Source organism: Enhydra lutris, unplaced genomic scaffold, assembly GCF_002288905.1.
Source record: "Enhydra lutris kenyoni isolate GAN:26980312 unplaced genomic scaffold, ASM228890v2 scaffoldscaffold39, whole genome shotgun sequence".
Lineage (NCBI taxonomy): Eukaryota > Metazoa > Chordata > Mammalia > Carnivora > Mustelidae > Enhydra > Enhydra lutris.
The window spans coordinates 27,464,555-27,482,923 of record NW_019154123.1 but is presented as its reverse complement, the minus strand read 5'-3'; the positions used below and the strand labels follow the sequence as shown (position 1 = coordinate 27,482,923).

Here is an 18,369-nt window from a genome sequence, read left to right as displayed (position 1 = left end):
AATCTTCAGGTAGCCTTCAGGATTGGCCTGAGGGCTGTAGTTAGCTAACCACCCCCTTTTCTTTTTTTGACACGGATCACTTTGTTTTTCAAGGACTTTGAGATATTCATAAATTTTTTTTAAAAAGTTTTATTCTGTTTTATATTTTCTTTCTTAGGTTATGTAATTAAGATTTTTCAAAACTGACGTAAAATACCTATCTTTAAGACCTCTGCTTTCAAAAGAGGAAAATTGTATTAAGCCTAAAGAGAACAAATTATTGCTACGCAGGGTAAAGAGCCTCATTCCTTTGTCTTTTAGATATTTGGAGGTCCTTTAACCCTGTATCTCTGCGTGTTGTGCTCAGTCTGAGACTGCATCAGCATGTTAGGTATGGACCTCCAGGAGATGGCATACAATGAAAATAAAAGCACTTTGTAAAAACTTTCTGCAGCACCACAAAAAAGCCTTCGTTAGGTAAATTACTTGGCTTCATCTCAGAGGTGATTCCTATTTAGATAACCAGTAAAGATGATTTTTAGTGCCATTTCCTCTGTAAATCTCATTTAGATACTTTAGGCCAGTTTTATCTCCTATTTTTGATATAATAATTTCCTCCCACTAAGTCCTTTATTGAGAATCCAGTTTGATTTTGGAGCCCATTTCTCTTGATTTTTTTTAATTGAAAATTTCCATTGAACATATTCCATTTTTAAAGCAACTTTTAACCATAAGAATGGAATGCTTCAACTTCTTCTTTGAGCCAAACGTCAATTTTTAAGAGAAATTCTTTGGTTTGCTTCAGATCTTTTTAAAAACTATGGTGCTGAAAAGTATGGACCTCATTCAGTTTGTCTAATTCAGAAATCAGCATTTGTCATGGAAAAGTGTGAGAGGAAGCTGAGTTACCCAGACTGGGGGAGTGGATGTTATCAGGTAAACTATATGATTGTTAATAATTATTATCAAATATTTGTATAATTTTATCTTGTTATCAGTGGTTTTTACATTTTAAAATCATTTATATTTTTATATAATGTACTGATTAATACTTTCAACTTATTTATGTAAATATTAGCTTGGATGCTTATGTTTCATGAAAATATTGTCATTTCCTTGAGAGAAATTACCTTTTTCCATTTGTTTACAAAAACATATAATTATTATATATCAGCAAGTTTTATGGTAATTTTATTTTGGACATATATCCCAAGGAAATAATGGAATATATGTAATTTTGTTTTTGAACAAATATTACTTTGTAATGGAAAAAATTTGCAATTTTATTTTATAAGATCTGAGGAAAGTATGGATTTAAGAATTAATAAATCAGCTACAGATTAATAATAGGTCTTCTCCTTTGTAATTAGAAATCCAAAGGTAGCAAACCACTTTTTTCTTAATTGTCTCATTTGCACTCTGATTTGAAATGACTGCATCACCTTATTAGAAACTTATTAAGAGGGACACCTGGATGGCTCACTTGGTCTGTCTTCAGGTCAGGTCATGATCCTAGGGTCCTGGGATTAAGACCCTGCTTCGGGTTCCTTGCTCAGTGGGGAAACCTTCTTCTCCCTCTCCCTCTGCCTGCTGCTCCTCTGCTTGTATGCTCTCTCTCTCTCCGTCAAATAAATAAACTCTTAAAAAAAAAAAAAAACTTATGAAGATAGAGGCATTCTGTAACTTAGGGGCATCCAACTTAGAGTATTACATATTCTGCTTATGAATCTAAGGGAGGAAAGTGTGATCCTGAGAATTGAAAAATAAGAATTGTTTGTACCATTTCAGCTGCAAGATCTAAATGGACTTCTATAGTTGGTAATTTCACTGTTACTTTTGAAGTTACTGATAATAGTTTTATTGAGATATAATTCACATTTTATCCAATTCATATAAAATTATCTTTGAAATCTTACAAAAGACAATTCAAAATACATAACTTTTAAGCTATAATCTGACAGCTGTAATCTAGCAACCATTTTCTGATAAATTACATTGCAGATTTATGTATTTATTAAATTCATAGTTTTGACCTAGTTGTAATCATAATACAAAATTTTGTTTTACTGCCTTCACTTAGTGTGGAGCAAAACACCTTTTCCAAATTTTTCCAATAATAACAATTACTCTTGTTCTGTTTTGTTTTTTAAGTAAACTCTACCCACGATTTGGGGCTTAAACTCACACCCCTGAAGTCAAGAGTTGCATGCTCTACCACCTGAGCCAGCCAGGTGCCCTAATAATTACTATTCTTTATGGCTGTGAGACATTACATCTTTTTTTTTTTTTTTAAGATTTTATTTTATTTGCCAGAGTGAGAGATCACAAATAGGCAGAGAGGCAGGCAGAGAGAGAGGAAGGGAAGCAGGCTCCCTGCTGAGCATAGAGCCCGATGCGGGGCTCAATCCTAGGACCCTGAGATCATGACCCGAGCCGAAGGCAAAGGATTAACCCACTGAGCTACCCAGGCGCCCCTTACATCTTTTTAAAGTATCATAATTAAGGAAGTAATTTCCTATTATATATTGAGCTAATTTTCACTTTTCATGATAAAATGTGCTTTTATAAGCACATTTATGTAAGATGTAAAATGTATATGTGTAAAAAAACATATTCATATAAGCACATTAATTAAAAAAATTTTTTTTTAAATAAATTACCTTAAGTGAAAATATTAAAGGGGATAAGGCTAGAATAGTGGCAGGATAGAGGAGGATGACCTCTTCAGGCTATTTTATTTTCTTTTTTTTTTTTTTAATTAAGTAAGCTCTACATCCCATGTGGGACTTGAACTCATGATCCTGAGATCAAGAGTCACATGCTCTACTGACTGAGCCAGCCAGGCATCCCATCTTCAGGCTATTTTAAAAGTCTGTCACCATTACAGCACCGCAAAGGAATTATACAGATTTGCCATGCTGTATATAAAGATTGAATAAATGTACTTGACTTCCCTGTACTTAGAGTTGTCAGTTAATTTTGCTAACTTAATACTAACCACCATTTTGTGGGAAAATATGTATAATCCCCAAACACTTAACATGGATTAGCTATTTTGTTTTTTATTGTTTGTTTTATTTATTTTGACAGAAAAGTTGCAAGAATGGTACAAAAATTTTTTTGAGTCATTTAAGTGCAAACTGCTGACATGCTTCACCCTCTTCCCCAGGTGTTTCTTGTGTATTTCTTATACACAAGGACATCCTCCTACTTACACACAAATTTGTGTATTTCTTATACATAAGGACATCCCCGTACCTATACTAACTTATTGTTACCTACTTTAGTCAACTACCTTTACTAGATTTGGTTCTGGCCAACTTTTAGGTATTTCTAAAAATTACATTAACTTGCTAAGTAAAAAATTTGCCACCATTAGACATATTCATAATCACACACTTGGTTTGAAGATAGGCCCAGGAGAGAGATTCCAGAAGTATTTAAAGTGAAGTAGCAGAATTGAAATTAATGTGAAGTCTTTTTAGAAAACAACTTTGAGGGATGCCTGGGTGGCTCAGTCACTTAAGCGTCTGCCTTCGGCTCAGGTCATGATCTCAGGATGCCAGCCCTGCATCCGGCTTTCTGCTCAGTGGGGAGCCTGCTTCCCCCTCTTTCTCTGCCTGCCTGTCTGCCTACTTGTGATCTCGCCCTCTGTCAAATAAATAAATAAAATCTTTAAAAATATATAAAATAAAATTGACTTTATTAGTTATCCCTTGCAGTTAAGATGTGAGTCCTACCTTTAAAGATGTTACCAGTCCTGGGTGTCTGAGTGGCTCAGTGGGTTAAGCCTCTGCCTTCGGCTGAGGTCATGTTCCCAGGGTTATGGAATGGAGCCCCACATCAGGCTCTCTACTCAGCAGGGAGCCTGCTTCCCCCCACTCCTCTGCCTGTCTCTCTGCCTACTTGTGATCTCTCTCTCTGTGTCAAATAAATAAAATCTTTAAAATAAATAAATAAGTAAATAAATAAAGATGTTACCAGTCCATATAAAATCACTAGGACCTTTTTTATAACTGAGCAGAGGGTCTTTGATAGTGAAAAAGAATAAAAAAACTTGTATTATTTACATTTCTGTACCGTAATACTATTTTTACAATGATATTATTTTTACAATTTAAATAACTAAAAAAATTTGATTCACAAAATTTATGACTTATGGAGAAAATGACATGAGTAATGGCTCTTTGACAAAGGTTTGAGCTGAAGTATAATGAGGATACTATAATCTGCAGAAGTGTTATTCTTTTTTTAAAGATTTTATTATCATCATTATCATTAATATTTTTAAAGTTTTATTTATTTAATCTCTACACCCAACGTGGGGCTTGAACTCAGGACCCTGAGATCAAGAGTTGCGTGCTTTTCTGACTGAGCCAGCCAGGTACCCCTAAGATTTGATTTTTTCAAGTAATCTCTACATCCCATGTGGGGCTCAAACTCACAACCCTGAGATCAAGAGTTGCATGCTCCACAGACTATAAACCACCCAGGCACCCCTACAGAAATGTTACTCTTGACAACTTGGCTTCAGGGTCTATAAATCCAAATTGTATGTTAAGTTGTGTGTTGTCTTGTATCATTAAAGAGTAGTGTCTGTAGCTTTCCTCAGATTTTTTCTAAAAATGCTAAACAAAAAGTCTAAGAGCTACTACCACAGAGTGAAAATTCTTTTAGAACCTGAATAATTTAACTTTCTTTATACAAGATTAAAGATATGCCTATATTCCAAATTGTGTTTTATAGTCAGTATTTTTAGTAAATTCTAATGTATTTTCCTGTAGAGGAAAAAGGCTCATATATCCTATATGAGAATCTTACTGATCTGATTTTTTTTCCCTTCCTATTTGAAGGTTTCTTGTTCTCCTCAAGGTCTGACAGTTTGGGTTCAGAACACTTCATATTTGTGTAGTCGAGCTGGGCAGGTCCTCCCTGTCAGTATTCAGATGAATGGCTGGATTCATGATGGTAACCTGCTCTGCCCATCATGTTGGGACTTCTGTGAGCTCTGTCCTCCAGAAAGAGATCCTCCAGCTACTAACTTGACCCGAGCTCTACCACTAGGTGAGTAGTCTCTGTGGTTGGAGTAAAGACAAGACTTTTCTTATATAATGTTGGAAATTCCCTTCAAGGAAACTCTTGAAAGGTAGAAACTCTTAAAACAGGTGGAGCATCTTCTCTTCTAATTGCAGTTTTATGGGAAAGCCTCCTTACCACCACTGTTAGAAATTGAAGGTGAGTAAACGACACTTCTGTTTAGTAAAAGGAAGGATAAGGAACCTTTCTAAAGACCTCTGATTTGGGGGGAAAAAAAAAATCACTCAAGATTACAAAAACTGAATGTTTCAACCATTCATTTTGAAATTAAGTGTAAACAAAATTCTGCTCATTAAACACAAAAAGCAATTAAATGTATTTCAGTTATACAGGCATACCTCATGTTATTCTGCTTTACTTTATTGCACTTCACAGATATTGCATTTTTTCAAATGAAAGGTTTGTGCCAACCTTGGCAGCAACTGTGCTGGCACCACTTTTCCAACAGCATTGGCTCAGTTCATGTCTCTGTGTCACACTTTGGTAATTTTCATGATATTTTAAACCTTTTAATTTTTTTTTTTTTTTAATTTATTTGACAGACAGAGATCACAAGTAGGCAGAGAGGCAGGCAGAGAGAGAGAGGAAGGGAAGCAGGCTCCCTGCTGAGCAGAGAGCCCGATGCGGGGCTCGATCCCAGGACCCTGAGATCATGACCTGAGCCGATGGCAGAGGCTTTAACCCACTGAGCCACCCAGGTGCCCCCCTTTTAATTATTATTATATTTGTGATGGTGTTCTGTGATCAGTGATCTTTGATTTTACAATTGTAATTTTGTTCTTTGGGGACACCAGGAACCACACTCATTAGAAACTGATCTTAATTGGTAATTATGTGTATTCTGACTGCTCCACCAACCAACGATTCCCATTTCCCTCCTCTTCCTCAGGCCTCCCTGTTCCCTGAGACACAACAATATTGAAATTAGGGCAATTAATAACCCTACCATGTCTTCTAAGTGTTATGTAAAAGGAGATGTCACATGTCTATCAGCTTAAATCAAAAGCTAGAAATGATTCAACTTAGTGAAGAAAGCATGTCAACAGCTGGTTTTGTCAGTTAGCCAAGCTGTGAATACAAACGAAAAGTTCTTGGAGGAGATGAAAAGTGATATTACAGTGAATACATGAATGACTGAAAAAAAAAAAAAATCCTTGTTGCTGACATGGAGAAAGTCTGGGTAGTCTGGGTAGAAGTTCAAAGCAGATACAACATTCTCTTGAGTCAAAGCCTAATCCAGAGCAAGGCCCCAACTCTCTTCACTTTTGTGAAGGCCAAGAGAAGTGAGGAAGCTGCAGAAGATAAGTCAGAAGCTAGCAGAGGTGAGTTCATGAGGTTTAAGGAAAGAAGACGTCTCTGTAACATCGAAGTGTAAGGGAAAGTAGCAGGTGCTGTTGTATTAGCTACAGCAAGTTATACAGAGTTGGCTAAGATAAATAATGGAAGTGGCCACACTAAACAACAGATTTTCAATGCAGATGAAGCTTCCATTGGAAGAAGATGCCATCAAGGACATTCATAGCTAGAGAGGAGAAGTCAGTGCCTGGCTTCAAAGCTTCCAAGGACAGGCTGGCTTTCTTGTTAGGGGGTAATGCAACTGATGACTTAAAGTTGAAGCTGGTGCTAATTTACCATTTTGAAAATCCTAGGGCCCTTAGGAATTACACCAAATCTACTCTGCCTTAGCTTTGTAAGTGGAACAACAAAGCCTGGATGATAGCCTATCTGTTTGCAGCATGGTTTACTATTTTAAGCCCAGTGTTGAGACTTATTTCTCAGAAAAAAAATGATTCCTTTTAAAATTACTGCTCATTGTGAATCCACCTGGTCATCCAAGAGCTCCAGTGGAAATGAGCAAGGAGATTCGTGTTGTTTTTATACCTGCTAATACAGTATCCATTCTGTAGCCCACAGATCAAGGAGGAATTTTGACTTTTGAGTCTTATTATTTAAGAAATATATTTTATAAAGCTATAACTGCCATACATAGTGACTCCGCTGATGGATTCGAGCAAAGGAAATTGAAAACCTTCTTGCAAGGATTCACCATTCTCAGTGTCATTAAGAACATCCCTGTTCCAGGCACCTGGGTGGCTCAGTTGGTTAGGCATCTGCCTTTGGCTCAGGTCATGATCCCAGAATTCTGGGATTGAGCCCCACATGGGGCTCACCACTCAGCAGGGAGTCTGCTTCTCCCTCTCCCTTTGCCCCTCCCCCCAGCTTATTCTCTCACTCTCTCTCTCTATCTCAAATAAATAAAATCTTTAAAACAAAAGATCTTAGGGACACCTGAGTGGTTCAATAGGTTAAGCATCTGCTTTCAGCTCTTTCTCTCTGACAAATAAATAAAATCTTTTAAAAAAAAGATCTTAGGCCCTTTTGGTATGGTAAATAGTACAAGTAGTGTTAAATACTCTTAGTTAACTTTACTTTTAATGCAAAGCTGATATGATGACTTAATTTTGTTGTTACTGTTAAATTGCTTTGGCTAGAATAAGAAGGCTGATAGTCCACAAGTTAGGTAGTTCTGATGGAGTTCCTATCCTCAGGCCTAATCCCAGTTAACTGTAACAATCTGTCATCATCTCATTGTCCAAGACATGAGCAAGGATTGAACCGTTGGCAGAGTTGAAATAGTTATTCCTGCTGGTTCAGGAGTAAGAATCTTAGGAGTACAGTAGAAGAGTGTCTAGGAATGAGAGAAAATTCGAACCAGGTCAAAGGGCTATGAGATGATCATTTCCTGTCTTTGGAGCATGACAAAAACAAATGAATCTATTCAAAGGAGGTGGGAGGTGGAGATTGCAAATCACCTGCCCCCTCCACCTGCACAGTCTGCACCTTATACTCTGCTCATCCTACTCCTTCTTTACCAGTCACCCTTCTGATATGGTGCTGCTATAATGTGATTGATTTCCCTGTTAACTTGACCATTTCTATGAGGAAGCATGGTCAAAAGAGTGTTGTAAGCACCAAATCACTACTGCAATTTTGAAAATGTGTAAATATTACAAGAATAGGTACATTTTAGGCATTGCTTTTTAAATACACACATCACTGTTTAAATTCTAAAATATCCTGACTTACCATATTTGTTAATGGGTTCACTGAGCATATTGAGTCTTTACTGAATATTTATTGAACTGTGTGCCAGAAACAATGACAAGTGTTTCTTTGAGGTAAATAGTTTGTTTCTGTTTAATACTTTTTTAATGACCCACTAAAGTCATAGAACTCTTTTGATGCTTTAAATATGCTTGTGTGAGAAATACTAATAATTAGAATTAACCTATAATGAACCTTATTTTTTTTATTATTTTTTTAAGATTTTATTTATTTATTTGACAGACAGCTCACAAGTAGGCAGAGAGAGAGGAGGAAGCAGACTCCTCAAGGAGCAGAGAGCCCGATGCGGGGTTCGATCCCAGGACCCTGGGATCATGAACGGAGCCAAAGGCAGAGGCTTAACCCACTGAGCCACCCAGGCACACCCCTATAATGAACCTTATTAATAAACAAATGATCATCCATAATCTGTCTTAGTAAAGTATTTTTTTAGATTTTTAAGCATGCCTTTAAAACTTTAAAAATGCTAATATTCTGGAGGAAGTGTAAAAGATATTCTCCCTAAATTCTTCTGATTTTTGTTATTGGTGTTCTTAGGTATTAGTTCACATAGCTTTTTCTAATATTTGTAATTTCTTTTAGAATGTAAAACTCTGGGGCCACCTGGGTGACTCAGTCAGTTAAGCGTCTGCCTTCAGCTCAGGTCATTATCTCAGGGTCCTGGGGTCAAGCTCCACATTGGATTTCCTGCTCAGTTGGGAGTGCTTCTCCCCCTTCATGTGCTCTCCCCCTCTCCTTTGTTGCTCTCTCTCTCTCTCTCAAATGGGTGGGTAAAATTTTAAAAAAAAATGTAAAACTCTGACTTTATTTTCTTTTTACTAGTTGACACTACTAAATGCTAGAGTGTGATTAGATAGTTGTTCTATATTGCCTAAAATAGTTTCCATTAGTTACTATGAAAGATTTCTTTCTGAATTCTTTCAAGTCTCTTCAGATTGTAGAGGTTATTTTTGTTTCCATTTATTGAATGCTAGACACTTTGCCAAATGCTTTATGTCTTTATTATTGCATTTAACCATCACAAAAACTAATGAGGTAGGAATTACTGTTTTACAAATGAGAAAACTAAGGTATAAAGAGATTAAGTAATGTATTATCCATGAACTAATAAATAATGAAGTTCAGATAAAAACCCAGAACTTATTGTCTCTAATTTATTTTGAAACCCTCATTTTTAATTTTTTCATTTTAATTAGTACTAGCACAGAAAGTGCAGTGTTTTTGAAGAACAAATGTTCCAGAACTGCCATTAATGTTTTAATAGCTTGTTAAATTTTATTACTAACATTGGATAATCATTACCTACTTCTCCTGTTCCTTTGGGCCAAAATGAAAATCAGGAGATAAAGGGATATGCCTGTGTTATTAGTCACTTCAGGGTCTATTCCTTAATGCAGCCCACACCACTCTACCACATCAACTCTGGCTTGATGTTCCATAGTTTGCACTGTCCACTACAAGGTGATGCTGATACTATTGACACAAAGACTACATTTTAAAAAGAACCATTCTTGGGAGGCCTGGGTGGCTCAGTCGGTTAAGTGTCTGCCTTCAGCTCAGGTCATGATCCCAGGGTCCTGGGATCGAGTCCTGCATTGGGCTCCCTGCTCATTGGGGAGCCTGCTTCCCCCTCTCTCTCTGCCTGCCTCTCTGCCTCCTTGTGCTTTCTCCTTCTGTCAAATAAGTAAATAAAATCTTTTAAAAAAATAAAAAGAACCATTCTTAGCTAAGTGGGATTTTTTTTTTCCTTATTCACAATTTTATTTTATTTTTATTAATATACACTGTATTATTTGTTTCAGGAGTATAGATCTGTGGTTCATTAGTCTTACACAATTCACAGTGCTCACCATAACACATACCCTCCCCAGTGTCCATCTTATGGTTTGTTTCCCTCTCTGGTTTCATCCCATTTCATTTATCCTTCTCTTCCCCCATGATTCTCTGCCTTGTTTCTCAAATTCCACATACCAGTGAGATCATATGATAATTATCTTTGTCTGATTGACTTATTTCACTTAGCATAGTACCCTCTAGTTCCATCCATTTATTGCAAATGGCAAGATTTCATTTCTTTGATGGCTGTATGATATTCCATTATATATATACACCACATCTTTATCCATTCATCTGCTGATGGACATCTAGGCTCCTTCCATAGTTTGCCTATTGTGGACATTGCTGCTATAAACATTAGGGTGCACGTGCCCCTTTGGATCACTACATTTGCATCTTTGGGGTAAATACCCAGTACTACAATTGCTGGGTCGTAGGGTAGCTCTGTTTTCAGCTTTTTGAGGACCCTCCATACTGTTTCCCAGAGTCACTGCACCAGCTTGCATTCCCACCAACAGTGTAGGAGGGTTCCCCTTTCTCTGCATCCTCTCCAACATCTGTCATTTCCTGACTTGTTGATTTTAGCCATTCTGACTGGCGTGAGGTGGTATCTCATTGTGGTTTTGATTTGTATTTCCCTGATGCCAGGTGATGTTGAGCACTTTGTCATGTGTCTGTTGGCCATTTGGATGTCTTTTTTGCAGAAATGTGTGTTCATGTCTTCTTCCCATTTCTTGATTGGATTATTTGTTCTTTGGGTGTTGTTTGATAAGTTCTTTGTAGATTTTAGATACTAGTCCTTTATCTGATATGTCATTTGCAAATATCTTCTCCCATTCTTTCAATTCTCTCTTGGTTTTGTTGACTGTTTCCTTTGCTGTGCAAAAACTTTTTATACTGATAAAGTCCCAGTAGCTCATTTTTGCCCTTGCTTCCCTTGCCCTTGGCGATGTGTCTGGGAATAAGTTGCTATGGCTGAGGTGGAAGAAGTTGCTGCCATAGTCTCCTCAAGGATTTTGATGGATCCCTGTCTCACACTTGGGTCTTTCATCCGTTTTGAGTCTATTTCTGTGTGTGGTGCAAGCAAGAGGTTCAGTTTCATTCTTCTGCATGTGGCTGTCCAATTTTCCCAACACCATTTGGTGAAGAGATTGTCTTTTTTCCATTAGATATTCTTTTCTGCTTTGTCGAAGATTAGTTGACCATAGAGTTGAGGGTCCATTTCTGGGTACACCATTCTGTTACATTGATCTCTGTGTCTGTTTTTGTGCCAGTACCATACTGTTTTGATGATTACAGCTTTGTAATAGAGCTTGAAGTCCGGAATTATGATGCCACCAGCTTTGGTTTCCTGTTTCAACATTCCTCTGGCTTTTCGGGGTCTTTTCTTGTTCCAATACATATTGTAGGATTATTTGTTCCATTTCTGTGAAAAAAGTTGATGGTATTTTGATAGAGATTTCATTGAATGTGTAGATTGGTCTAGGTAGCATAGATATTTTAACAATATTTGTTCTTCCAGTCCATGAGCATGGAATGTTTTTCCATTTCTTTTATGTCTTCTTCAACTTCTTTCATGAGTCTTCTGTAGTTTTCTGAGTACATATCCTTTGCCTCTCTGGCTAGATTTATTCTTAGGTATCTTACGGTTTTGGGTGCAGTTGTAAATGGGATTGACTCCTTAATTTATCTTTCTTCTCTCTCATTGTTGGTGTAGAGAAATGCAACTGATTTCTGTCCATTGATTTTATATCCTTCCACTTTACTGAATTCCTGTATGAGTTCTAGCAGTTTTGGAGTGGAGTCTTTTGGGTTTTCCACATAAAGTATCATATCATCTGCAAAGAGTGAGAAGTGCATATGACTTCTTCTTTGCCAACTCAGATGGCTTGTACTTCTTTTTGTTGTCTGATTGCTGAGGCTTGGACTTCCAGTACTATGTTGAATGGCAGTGATGACAGTGGACATCCCTGCCATCTTTCTGACGAGGATGATATTCCCTGTGGGGTTTTCATAGATGGCTTTTAGATGTTATTGACATATGTAGCCTCTATCCTACACTGTGAAGAGTTTTAATCAAGAAAGGATGCTGTGCTTTATCAGATGTTCTTTCTGCATCTGTTGAAAGTATCATATGGTGTTTGTCCTTTCTTTGATTAATGTAGTGTATGACATTGATTGATTTCTGGATGTTGAACCAAGCTTGTAGCACAGGAATAAATCCCACTTGGTCATGGTGAATAATCCTTTGGATAGTATTTTCGTCAGAATTTTTGCATCCATGTTCATCAGGGATATTTGTCTGTAATTCTCCTTTTTTGATGGGTCATTGTCTGGTTTTGAGCTTATGGTAATGCTGGCCTCATAAAATGAGTTTGGAAGTTTTCCTTCCATATCTGTTTTTTGGAACAGTTTCAGAAGAATAAGTATTAGTTTTTCTTTAAATGTTTGGTGGAATTCCAATGGGAAGCTATCAGTCCCTGGGCTCTTGTTTGTTGGGAGATTTTTGATTAGTGCTTCAATTTCGTTGCTGGTTTGGGGTCTGTTCTTTTCTCTTTCTTCCTGCATTAGTTTTGGTAGTTTATATGTCTTTAGGAATGCATCCATTTCTTCCTGATTGTCTAATTTGTTCTCATAGAGTTACTCATAATATGTTCTTATAATCATTTGTATTTCTTCGGTGTTGGTTGTAATCTCTCCTCTTTCATTCATGATTTTATATTTGGGTCCCCTCTCTTTTCTTTTTGATAAGTCTGGCCAGAGGTTTGTCCATTCTTACTAATTCTTTCAAAGAACCAGCTCCTAGTTTCATTGATCTGTTCTTCTGTTCTTTTGGTTTCTATTTCCTTGATTTCTGCTCTAATCTTTATTATTTCTCTTCTGCTGTGTTTAGGCTTTCTTTGCTGTTCTTTCTCCAGCTCCTTTAGGTGTGGGATTAGGTTGTGTATTTGAGACCTTTCTTGTTTCTTGAGAAAGGCTTGTAGTGCTATATACTTTTCTCTTGGGACCCCTTTTGCTGCATCCCAAGGATTTTGAAAAGTTGTGTTTTCATTTTCATTTGTTTCCATGACTTTTTTTTTTTTTAATTCTTCTTTAATTTCCTGGTTGACCCATTTGTTCTTTAATAGGATGCTCTTTAGCCTCTGTGTATTTGAGTTCTTTCCAACTTTCCTCTTGTGATTGAGGTTGAGTGGTCTGAAAATATGCAGGGAATGACCCTAATCTTTTGGTACCAGTTGAGACCTGATTTGCGACCCAGGATGTGATCTATTCTGGTGAATGTTCCATGTGCACTAGAGAAGAATGTGTATTCCTTTGCTTTGGTATGGAATATTCTGAATATATCTGTGAGGTTCATCTGATCCAGTGTTTCATTTGAGGCCCTTATTTCCTTGTTGATCTTTTCCTTAGATGATTTGCCCATTTCAGTGAGAGGAGTGTTAATGTCCCATACTATTATTGTATTATTGTTGATGTGTTTCTTTTTTTTTTTTTTTAAGATTTTATTTATTTATTTGACAGACAGAGATCACAAGGCAGAGAGGCAGGCAGAGAGAGAGAGGAAGGGAAGCAGGCTCCCTGCTGAGCAGAGAGCCCGATGCGGGGCTCGATCCCAGGATCTTGGGATCATGACCTGAGCCGAAGGCAGCGGCTTTAACCCACTGAGCCACCCAGGCGCCCCTTGATGTGTTTCTTTGATTTTGTTATTAATTGGCTTATATAATTGGCTGCTCCCATATTGGGGGCATAAATATTTACAATTGTTAGATCTTCTTGTTAGATAGACCCTTTAAGTATGATACAGTGTCCTTCCTCTTCTCTTATTACAGTCTTTGGTTTAAAATCTAATTTGTCTGATTTAAGGATTGCCATCCCAGCTTTCTTTTGATGTCCATTAGCATGGGAAATAGTTTCCCATCCCCCTCACTTTCAATCTGGAGGTGTCTCTGGGTCCAAAATGAGTCTCTTGCAGACAGCATATCGATGGGTCTTGCTTTTTTATCCAGTTTGATACCCTATGTCTTTTGATTGGGGCATTTAGCCCATTTACATTCAGGATGACTATTGAAAATTATGAATTTAGTGTCATCGTATTGCCTGTAAGGTGACTGTTACTGTATATTGTCTCTGTTCCTTTCTGGTCTATGTTACCTTTGGGTTCTCTCTTTGCTTAGAGGACCCCTTTCAATATTTCTTATAGGGCTGGTTTGGTGATCACAAATTCTTTCAGTTTCTGTTTGTCCTGGAAGCTTTTTGTCTCTTCTTCTTCTTCTTCTTCTTTTTTTTTTTTTTTAAGATTTTATTTATTTATTTATTTGACAGACAGAGATCACAAGTAGGCAGAGAGGCAGGCAGAGAGAGAGGAAGGGAAGCAGGCTCCCTGCTGAGCAGAGAGCCTGATACAGGGCTTGATCCCAGGACCTGGGGTCATGACCTGAGCCGAAGGCAGAGGCTTTAACCCACTGAGCCACCCAGGTGCCCCTCTTCTTCTATTTTTGATGACAGCCTAGCTGGTTATAGTCTTCTTGGCTGCATATTTTTCTAGTTTAGTACCCTGAATATATCATGCCAGTCCTTTCTGGCCTGCCAGGTCTCTGTGGATAGGTCTGCTGTCCATCTAATGTTTCTACCATTGTAAGTTACAGACCTCTTCTCCAGAGTTGCTTTCAGGATTTACTCCTTTCTCTGAGATTTGTAAATTGGGTTCTCTGTGCCTCCTGGATTTTGATGCCAGTTTCCTTCACCAGATTAGGGAAGTTTTCTGCTATAATTTGCTCCAGTATACCTTCTGCCCCTCTTTCTCTTTTTTCCTCTTCTGGGATCCCAATTATTCTAATATTGTTAAGCTTTATCATATCACATATCTCTCAAATTCTCCCCTTGTGATCCAGTTCTTTTTATCTCTCTTTTTCTCAGCTTCTTTATTCTCCATCATCTGGTCTTCTATATCACAAATTCTCTTCTGCCTCATTTATCCTAGCAGTTAGAGCCTCCATTTTTATGGCACCTCATTAATAGCCTTTTTAGTTTCAACTTGGTTAGATTTTATTTCTCCAGAAAGGGATTCTCTAGTATCTTCTATGCTTTTTTTTAAATTTTTATTCACTGGAGCCACCATAGCACATACCCTCCCCAATGTCCATCAACCAGCCACCCTATCACTCCCCCCTCCCTTTTTCTATGCTTTTTTCAAGCCCAGCTAGTATCTTTATAATCATCATTCTGAACCCTGGTTCCGGCATCTTACTAATGTCCATATAATTGCCATAAGAGGCAATACCCTGGCAGTCGGTATTGCCTCTTATAATTTTTTTTGAGGTGAGTTTTTCTGTTTTGTCATTTTGTCCAGAAAAGAATAGATGAACAAGAGAACAAAATACTGCAAGGGTAACATCCCCAGAAAAATATGCACTAAACAAATCAGAAGAGACCCAAAACCTGGGGGTGGGGGGAGGAGGGGAAAAAAGAAAAGAGAAGACTATGATCAGGCTGGTGAATAGAACAGAGCCACACACTAGATTTTGGGTGTATTTTGGTCTGTTGGAAGAAACTGCCTCCCAAATTTTTATTTTATTTTAAAAGATTTTATTTATTTATTTGACAGATAGAGATCACAAGCAGGCAGAGAGGCAGGCAGAGAGAGAGGAGGAAGCAGGCTCCCCGCTGAGCAGAGAGCCTGATGCGGGGCTTGATCCCAGGACCCTGAGATCATGACCTGAGCTGAAGGCAGCGGCCCAACCCACTGAGGCACCCAGGCGCCCCCCAAAATTTTAAAGAAAGAAATACTTATACACACACACACATACACACACACACACACACACACACACAAATAAGGGTAAATACAATGAAGGGGTAGAATATGGCTATAAAAATGAAAATTAAAAAAGATTTTTAAAAAGATCTTGATAAGTTGGTTGAATAAAGAGGAAAAATTTTTTTAAAAAGAAATAGAAAAAGAATTAATAAAACTTTAAATATTAACTTTGAAAGACTGAAGAATCATGGGGAAAAAGCCATGAATTCTCTGTGGTGTATTCTCCTAGCGCTGGAGTTTTGCAGTTCTCGTTGATCAGTAAATTTGGTCTTGACTGGATGTTCTTGCTGATCTTCTGGGGGAAGGGCCTGTTGCATTGATTCTCAAATGTCTTTGTCTCAGGTGGAATTGCACCATTCTTGCCAGGGGCCAGGCTAAATAATCTTGGGTTTGCACTCAGTAGCTTTTCTTCCCTGAAGATTTCCGCACAGCTTTAGAGAACAAGTATGAAAATGGCAGCCTTCCAATCTCTGGCCCTATAGGCGCCGTGAGCTTGGGTCCCCACTCCTCAGTGAGCCCTTAGAGAAAAGCAGTCAGTCACTCCTATCTCCCTGGTCTCTGGCCACATTCCATGCTCACCTGGCCTGTGACCAAGCATTTCTATCTCAGGCACATGACTGTGTTCATTTTTGGAATCTCCAAACCTAGCAGATTCCTGTGGCAGGCTCCTGAATCAGGCTCCCACATGAGGCTCCCAAGCCACTCTTGCTGGGAAAGAAAGGGAGTCTCCCCGATGTGCCGCTTGTTGGGCCCTTGCTCAAAGAGCGGTGGCCCAGTTGTGCCAGGGATCACAGTTTAAGGTAACCCTGAGCTGAGAGCCCCCTCCTGGGCTTATTCTTTGCAGCTGGCTTCCCCACTCTGATACTTGGGAGCTCTACTGCAGTCAGGCACCCCTGGTCTTTCTGTGACCCCAAGGGCCCTGAGACCACCCTATCCCAGTGAGGGTTCCACCCCTGGCTTAGCCATTGGAGCAATGTCCCTCAGCAGAGCAGACTTGTAAAAGTTCCAATTTTGTGCTCCCCTGTTCCATCACTTGCCGATAGCTGGCTGATGGAGGCTCCCTCCCCACCACACTCTATCTTCCTGTATATTGCCTCAGATTCACTTCTCCGCATATCCTGCCTTCCAGAATGTGGTTGCTTTTCTTTTTCTTTTTTAAGATTTTATTTATTTGACAGACAGATCACAAGTAGGCAGAGAGGCACGCAGAGAGAGAGAGGGAAGCAGGCTCCCCGCTGAGCAGAGAGCCTGATGCGGGGCTCAATCCCAGGACCCTGGGATCATGACCGGAGCCAAAGGCAGAAGCTTTAACCCACTGAGCCACCCAGGTGCCCCCGTGGTTGCTTTTCTATTCATAGAGTTGCTGCTGCTTAGCAGCAACTAAATAACAACTCAACTATGCTGTTGAGTGTGTAGGTGTTCAGAATGGTTTGATAACTATCTAGCTGAATTCCTGGGACCAGACAAAATTTAGGTCTCCTACTCCTCTGTCATCTTGATGCCCTCTCTAAGTGGGATTTTTTTTTAAGATTTAACAAATACCAGCATGATTCCATTGAGGAAGAATAGAAGTTTCCCCATGGTTTACCTGGCTTATGGGCATTAAAATAATTCTTTTAAAATACTTGTTCCACACTGTGTAGTATGATGCTCAGAAGTACCTTGCCATTATCACTGTATTCATTCCATAGCTGAAGACTAGTCCTATTTTTCCTACCTTTTAAGCAAGTCAGACTTGAATCTTGGTTTGCTCTTTATTGATTAAAAATATTAGAAAGGACAACTTATTCTGAAATAAAGTCAGGTTAACCTGGTATCTTGACTGCAATAAAAATGCTTTCCATTCTGAGAATTGTCTTGGGAAGATTTTACCCCTGAGAACAACTCATGGCTAAATTAAAATATATTCCAAGTGCCCAAAGCCCATAGAATACTCTGCCATTTCTTTCTTTCTTTTTTTTTATGATTTTATTTACTTATTTGACAGAGAGAGAGATCACACAAGCAGGGGGAGCAGCAGGCAGAGGGAAAGGGAAAAGCAGGCTCCCTGCTGAGCAGGGAGCTGGACATGGGGCTTGATTCCAGGATCATGGGATCATGACCGGAGCCAAAGGCAGACACTCAACCAACTGAGCCACCCAGGATCCCCTCTTTCACCATTTCCATATCAGCCTGGGGTAATATGGATAGATGGGTAGATATTTAGAGATCAGGGACCATATGTGCTGGTTTACCTGGGACAGTCCATGTACCTATGGTCTTGGTATAATTATTAATAGCATTCCCTTGCGTTAATTTTATTTCACACTTCATAAAGTAGGCAGTCTCCATCTCAAGAGTACAGAGAGAACTGCAAAATAAGGGAAAAGAACTGCAAGCAGGAAACAAGAAGTACTTGGGTTAATTTGATTGGCTGGGGTGGCATATCTGACCTTATTAGAAATATCAAGGAAGAAAGAAATAACTGCAGGTCCCAGAGTTGGCTTACCAGTTGTAGATTAGCTTACTAGTTA

At 38.5% G+C, this 18,369-nt stretch overlaps 1 protein-coding gene across 1 annotated transcript in view; it reads left to right on the top strand.

Moving 5' to 3' along the window:
* Positions 1-18,369, top strand: part of LOC111155098 (leishmanolysin like peptidase) — an 83,233-nt gene that overhangs the window by 63,685 nt on the left and 1,179 nt on the right. Inside the window, exons 15-16 of the mRNA XM_022515152.1 lie at positions 785-915; positions 4,833-5,043. Coding sequence (XP_022370860.1) covers positions 785-915; positions 4,833-5,043 — 342 coding nt within the window. The remainder of the gene's footprint in view (positions 1-784; positions 916-4,832; positions 5,044-18,369) is intronic.